The 7,534-nt window shown below is 42.1% G+C and overlaps 1 protein-coding gene across 1 annotated transcript; it reads left to right on the top strand.

Annotated features, from left to right (window-relative positions):
* Positions 1–715: 715 nt before the first annotated feature.
* Positions 716–7,003, top strand: LOC125528296 (protein SAWADEE HOMEODOMAIN HOMOLOG 2-like; the record flags this gene model as incomplete). Its single annotated transcript, XM_048692789.1, has 6 exons — positions 716–779; positions 946–997; positions 2,103–2,231; positions 3,279–3,398; positions 3,999–4,283; positions 6,878–7,003. Coding segments are annotated over 6 exons (776 nt in total), but the record flags the coding sequence as incomplete, so codon positions are not given.
* Positions 7,004–7,534: the final 531 nt, after the last annotated feature.

Here is a 7,534-nt window from a genome sequence, read left to right as displayed (position 1 = left end):
CTAATGCGCCATTAATGGCCAAATTAGGTGCGCCATTAGTAGGCCTTTTCCTAGTAGTGTCAGTGTTGTACTCCTTAAATATGTTGTCGGCAGGGGTACCTCTCTCGGTGTCTAGGGCTCCTTAAAGGTTCTGCATGGCGTGAACCCTGTTGTCATGCTGTATCGATTAGTCGTTGTCGCCATTTGGGAAATTGCACGACACGTGGTTCGTGTGCCCGTTACATGTATGCACAACTGCAGGGAAAAAATGTCAATCAAGTTAATTTTGGCGTGTTTTTGATTTCGTATAGCCTAGTCTGTACTCTTTTGTGGGCACTTCAAAACATGCTGGCCCATTGCCTCGGTCGATGAAGCTCCTCTTGGATACTCCAGAACACATGGTTGTTTGTGGGCCCTTTACTTTTATTCAGAACAGCAGACAATTTTTTTTAACTCAATTTAATGTTAGCGGGTTATGCGACTTTACAGCCTAGCATGTAGTTCTTCGTATTTCTGGGCCCTTCAAAGCACGTCGTCGCGCTATCTCAACCGTTGAGGCTTATTTCGGCAATTGCAGGACACGTGGTTCATGGTCCCTTTATATTTATTCATAACTCTTGGCCACATGGCACAATTTTCGTTTTGTCGTTTAGAACATTTTAATTTTGTAAACCGACCAAACACATACAATGAATCTTGACGATTATGGATTATTGATACTGTTGTTACCAATCAGGGAATATTCCTTCAGATGGTGGCCAGGTCCAGTTTGAAGCAAAATCGGCTAGAAATGTCGTATGGTATGATCATATATACGTCTTTTGTGTCCTTTGATACCACATGTGGTCTGTTTTTGTGCATGTGAGTTAATTTTCCGTGCGAGCGTGTGTGGGTTTGTGTGGGGTGGGAGGGTTACTTGCGTGAACCATTCAGTTCTACATGCTTGAACAATTCTTGTTGTCACAGGTACGATGTTGCTGCCTTTCCGTCCCACAGGTTCAAGAAAACAAAGGACCCAGTAATGACCATAGAACTTTTTGTCAAATAGGATTGATGTTACTAAATTCATTGCTGGCATTCTTTATTCAACCATTTTGCTAGCAGTAAAGCTAGAGATGATTCCAGTTCTTGTCTATTTATTGTTCGATGACAGTATTGATGTTATAACATTTTGAACACCTGTCTTATCTAACTTTATGTTGTACGAGTCCTGTGTGTTGGGGAATTATCACTACAAGATAGTACTAATAAAATGGTGAACAGTTAAGAAGACGTAAAGAACCTTGAGTATTTGCTACTTTAGGCTCATATGGAAAGCTGATACTAGGTGGTATAAAACTTACTTTCACAATCTCTGTGTTTTGTCATGTAAAACAAAATATGAACTGAATGTTTCTTTCAAAGATTATATAGCTGTGTAGACGTGTCAGAGTTTTAAAATGGAAAAAGTTAGTTCACGCCCTTCAGTTATCATGAGAAGCAATTTTAAGCCTTTGACCACAGTGCTATTACACCCTTGAGTTGTAGAAACTGAACGAATCAAACAACAATGGTGGTTTTCAACTGCATTGCCACCATGGAACACCACTGAACCATTCTGACACTCCCATGATCTATTGTCAACATAGGGAAATATTTGATTATGTATATGGTGCGAACATGCAATATAGCATCCTAACGCGCGACACAAACTGCACCACCTGATCGCACATTCCTTGTCGTGATCATGATGTCATGATCCGATCGTCAATGATGGCATGATGTTGCCCTGATGATAGCCATCACACTGTAGTCTCCTCGAAAATGGGTTATTAAGTTAAATTCTGGTCTGCTCTGCATCACTTTGTCATCGTCCCTGCAAGGTCAATTCATAATCAAGTCCTGGGCTCCTGGCTGCTCCTCTTCTGCATAATCTAATCCCTTTTTCTACTACTGAAGTGATACGTGAGGTTAGGATTGATTCGCGCTTCCTATCACAGTCAAGGGTGAAAACTACACTCGATCATTTTCCAAGAATTATACAATACCCATGTTTATCTAGTGTTTAATCACGCTCCACAGCAGGTTCAATACGTGTGCATTGCACCAACTGTGCTTGCACTTATTTATTTATTTTGTTTCAGGAAGTACTAGTTCGATTTACTTGGCTTGGACCCGAGGATGATGAATGGGTTGATGTTCAGAAATGTGTGAGACTGCGTTCTCTTCAATGTGTTGCAGTGCTGCCTGGGGATCTCATTCTTTGTTTTAAGGTAGCCATTTTAAACGACTTCTCTTCACCTGACTTGGCAAGTTAGCATCTCACAACTTGATAATTCATGTCTTAATGAAACTTTAAATTATGCTTTGGAATACTGAGCCAGTTTATTTTAGCCACAGAATATGTATCCAATCCATGATTGCCTCCATTTCGCTTTTGTTATGCACTTGAAATTCTGCTTGTTAACTTATTATTCCACGTTTACTTTCTTTCTCTTACTTGTTGGTGGATGATAGAGTAGTGATGGGTATGTCGTCTGGGTTTCACCTGCCAAGAGTATTTCAAAGTTTCTGTTTTGACTGTTTGCACATGACCAAGATGTTCCTTGCCGACACTTAATGTTATGCAGTTTATATGGGCTCTATTTTTTGTTTGTATATACTTCTAAAAGTTGTTATTCCAGTTTGTGAGTTTTCAAACAATTGTGGTTGAGAACACTTATTAAACGGCTTTACTATAATAATCTTTAAGAATTGGAAGTTTCAGTATTGCATGTATTTTATATGCTATAATGGATTAAATAAGACATTTAACTACAACGTGTGTTTCCTGTGTCTATCCATATTCTTGGTAATCATATTACATAGTAGATCACTGTGATGCCACTTGGTCCAACCAGCACAATTGATTTCGCTATTTATTTGTCGATGCGCGAATGGCCAAACGACCGTAAAATCAATGCATTTCATTATGTCGTACTTTGAGTACTAAAACTGATTTTTAATCTAAAATTGGGTGTGAATTTATCCAAGAAATGTTGTCTAATAAATCCTCATGTTGGTAGTTGCGCACAAACACTGGGATGCCGATAAATTAGAGCATTGAGAGGAAATGTGCACAAACACCGGTATTTCAAGACAGTATTATATACTCAAATTAGAGTATTGTTGAGGGTCAGATTAAGGAGTTTTGATCGCTGGGTGTAAATACCACAGCGCAGGAAAGTTGAATGAAGACAAAACCTATTTTCATGTGATTAGGTATCTCATAATGTAGCGTTATCATTTACTCAAGTTCATTTCTCTGCTGAATTGAACAGGAAGGCAAAGAGCAGGCCCAGTATTTTGATGCGCATGTTCTTCAAGTTCAAAGGCGCAGGCATGACGTAAGGGGGTGCCGCTGTAGGTTTCTTGTTTGTTATGATCATGATCACTCTGAGGTAATTCTCCTTCTGTCTACACTGTTGAATGTTCACGCATTTACTCTGCTTCAATTGTTATACCATGGTTGGTTGTCAGAATTATATAACTGAGGCTTGGGTCCTGGAGTTGTAATTCTGTTTATAGGGCTGTTTGCCTGATAATAGAAATAGATTTTTGACTTTTTCCTGGACTCCACGAAAATTATTTTTACAAGTACAACCCGAGTTGCCAAATCAGACCTCCAGCCCTATGATTTATATGTAGTAGGCTATGGTTTTCTTCTTCATAATGTGCCTGGGCATCAATAAATGATTATCTCGCCACGGTCTTTCCTCTACCCATTAGAATCCATCCTAGTTGCTAACGGAAACCAAACTTACTTCAAAATTTTCATGTGCTTTCATTTCCAATCTGCACTTCTGTTGGCGACCAAACAAAAGAAAACTAGTTTCTGTAATATTGACGGGGAAGAATAGTGTAAAATACTATGTTTTTTGTTCTAGGCTTGTTATCTTACTATGTAGTCAAATAAAACAGAAGGGGGAGTAAGGAGTTTAGTTTGTTCTTATGATGCTTATACCCAATAATTTAATTTTGCATTTATTTTCACGTGACAGGAGTTTGTTCCACTGAGCAAGGTATGCCGTCGACCAGAAACTGATCACTTTCACCAGAAAGCCCAAAAGCAACACAAGATGATGGTTGTCAACACTGAAAAGGTGACCAGGGGTGGGGTTCCCATTCCACCAGATCAAGGAGGGCCATCTGACAAGCCTGTTTCTCCCTTACTAGACGCACCTACTAGCACCCGCAGGAAATCAGTGGCACGTGTTGAGATGGGGGATGCAGAGGCTGCCCGAAACGACGAAGCTGCAAATGAAGCACATGGCGACAAGATGAATGTGGGAGTGTCATTCTTTCGCTCCCCTGTGCATTTCCTTGTGAACTTTTTAGTTAAAAAAATGTTTGCCTAAAAACTTCCAATCGAGGAAGGATGATTGGTTGCCCAATCTTTACCTAATAATAAAGCAAATTGGGTTTCTTTCGTCCGTCATTGGCATGTTTCAGAAAAATCCCTCTATTTTAGAGAATTCAACCCGCAGTCCTGTTTTAAATTAAAACGAATCGTTATTTTCATATTTTACACAAAAGTCCCTGTCTTTTCTTGAAATCAACCCGCCGTCCGGATTTAAGTCACACCTGAACCGTTATTTAACATTTTTTGAAAAAAACCCTGATGTTTTAGATAATTCATCCGCGGATCATGTTTAAGTCAAACAAATGATTTTTAAAATTATCCATATCTTTTAAACCGTAACTCCAATCTGAACATGTTATATATGAAATTTGATTAGAAAAATATGTACAATATGAATATGCGATTATTTTTACCTGTTAATACATTTGAGTCAAACCAAATGATTTTCTAAATTATCTGTATCTTTTAAACCATAACTTCGATTTAACATACTATATATAAAATTTTATTAGAAAAATGTGTGGAGTCTAAATATGATGTTAATTTTACCTGTTACATATCTTTAAAATATTGTTATGGAGGCAAACTTATAATTTATAGCGCAAGATTCTTTTTTTCATATCGACGGCGATTCGGATTGCAAATAAACATCCCACTATAACCATATACGGAAAAGAAAACATCGATAACTACACATGCATACCTTTGAAAAATACAGGAGAAAACAACATATTTCTCACTGCGAGAGTGAGAGAAAGCGAGCGAGAGAGAGAGAGAGGAAGGAGAGAGAGAGACGCCTTAGGATTAACCATATTCAACACACGTTTTTTGTTGTTTTGTGTGAACACCGAGACCATCGCCGGCGAGGGTGAGAAGGAGGATAAGCGGCAACACAAATATGATGCCTCGCAAAAATAAAGGAGATGGACCTATTGTGATCTTGAGTGATGGTTGTTGAGTTAAGAGCGTGTGTTATGTTTTCTCTCTCCCATTGCAACGCAAAGGCTCTTTTGCTAGTAACTATAATGTGCCCATGTTGACTGGATTGCTTGTGTGGTGCACAAAGTGTTGGATTGGGTATCTATATCTATATAGCTATGTCGCCAGAGAAGATATTGTTTTGTGGTGGTATTGTCTTTTGGGGTGTGGGGTGTGCTTCAGTACAGCCCCCCCACCCCCACCCTCCCTAATGTAAAAAATTGGTGAATCTCAAAAAAAATTTGGCAGTTGTGTGATTTCCTATAATTAGCAGGGGTAATTTTATCCCAGGGAAGGCCCTCCAAATAAATGATCCGTCTATACATCTCGTGAAATAATGGATCTATATATAGATCGCCCCTTGTCCTCTTCCTCTGCTTGGACACCTGGCGCTCTCCTTCATCAGGATAATGGCGTCCAAAACCTAAACCCTATGACATCACAACATTGCTAGATGGGATGGGCGCTCCTTCATCAGGATAATGGCGGCGTTCGAATGTATGATCCCTTTTTATGAATCAGATTTGCCAGTGTTGCAAACAAACATGGGTTTTTTGGGATAAAGGACAAAGACAAGAAAACCTATTCAGTATAACATGATTTTATATTGCTTTAAGATGGTGATTGTCATCACCATTCCCCACCTAATTTCAGAAAAGAAGAGATACATAAATTGGAAGTACAATCGTATTTGCAATTGAGTTTAGTATAGCAGAACTAAGTTTCCGCTCAGATTTCCTGGGTAGCTCCTCTGACTCACAGGGTGAATGTCGTCGCCGCCCCAACCAAATTCTCCTTCGCTCTCCCGTCCCTCGTTGCCGACACCTCTGGCTAGCCTGCGGCGGCGGCGAGGCACCTCTTCCAACTTCTCTTCCTCCTACTACCTGGGTGTGCTCCCTCTCTCTCACACGTCAACTAGGTACGAATCTCACCCCTACAGATTCCCTCCGTCTCGGCCAGCCGTGGCCTGCTTGGTGGCGACACTGCCCTGGTCGGGCATGCGTGTGAGGCGGACAACTACCATCAGTCATCACTACTAGGGAAAAGCTTATTGGCAGACGCTTACTAGTAGCGAGGGTTTATAACCCTCGCTACTGCTACTTACTAGTAGCGCAGGTTTTTACCCTTTGCTATTACTAAGTTGGTACTAGTAGCGCGGTTATTTAACCTGCGCTACTACTAAGCGATCTCTACCGTGCCCTCCCGGAACATGCCATAGTAGTAACAAGGGGTACAAACCCGCGCTACTACTAAGTTGATAGTAGTAGTGTGGTTTTATACCCCTCGCTACTACTAAGTACGGCGTAGGTGAAATCCCCGTATCCTCGGCCGAATCCCTCCTCTCTCCCTCACTTTCCCCCTCTCTCACTTTCCTCGCCTCTCCCTCATACTCCAGCGGTGGCCGCTGCTGGTACACTCTGCTTTCTTCCCCCCTCCCTTGACCGTCTTCTTCTCGCTCTAGGTGAGCCCTCCTCCTCCCCCCCCCTCCCTGATTTGATCCAGAACCCTAACTGACCCATCCCCATCCTCCTCCGGCAGCACGAGGGTGACTTCTCGTTTCGGGTGGCGTGGTACCACCTGTCGGACGACGGGTTCCCGATCAAGCACAACGTGGCCCCCCCCCCACCGCCGCTCATCGCCGACCTCAACGGCGACGGCCGCTGACGGTGTCCTGGACTAGGGGGTACTCAACACGTCATCTCCCGATCTGATAGATTGGGCCGAGGACCCCCGTGGCCGTATACTCATGGGCCAGTTCGGACAGCAGCCGCATACAAGGAAGATTCCACAAGACTTGGCGATCAAGACAAGGACTCGTCCCCACCGGCGTATTCGGCTAGGACTCTTGTTATCCTAGGCCTCTGCTGCAGTATATAACCCAAGGCCAGGCTAGTCGATAGAATATATACATACAATCATACCATAAGCTAGCTTCTAGGGTTTAGCCTCTCTGATCTCGTGGTAGATCTACTCTTGTACTACCCATATCATCAATATTAATCCCGCAGGACGTAGGGCTTTACCTCCATCAAGAGGGCCCGAACCTAGGTAAAACATCGTGTTCCTTGCCTCCTGTTACCATCCGCCTAGACGCACAGTTCGGGACCCCCTACCCGAGATCCGCCGGTTTTGACACCAACATTGGTGCTTTCATTGAGAGTTTCGCTGTGTGATCGACAAAAGGATCGATGGCTC

The sequence above is a fragment of the Triticum urartu genome, unplaced genomic scaffold (genome assembly GCF_003073215.2).
Source record: "Triticum urartu cultivar G1812 unplaced genomic scaffold, Tu2.1 TuUngrouped_contig_4779, whole genome shotgun sequence".
NCBI classification, from domain to species: Eukaryota; Viridiplantae; Streptophyta; class Magnoliopsida; order Poales; family Poaceae; genus Triticum; species Triticum urartu.
Note: the sequence above shows the minus strand (reverse complement) of the source record. Positions and strands in the feature narration are given on the sequence as shown.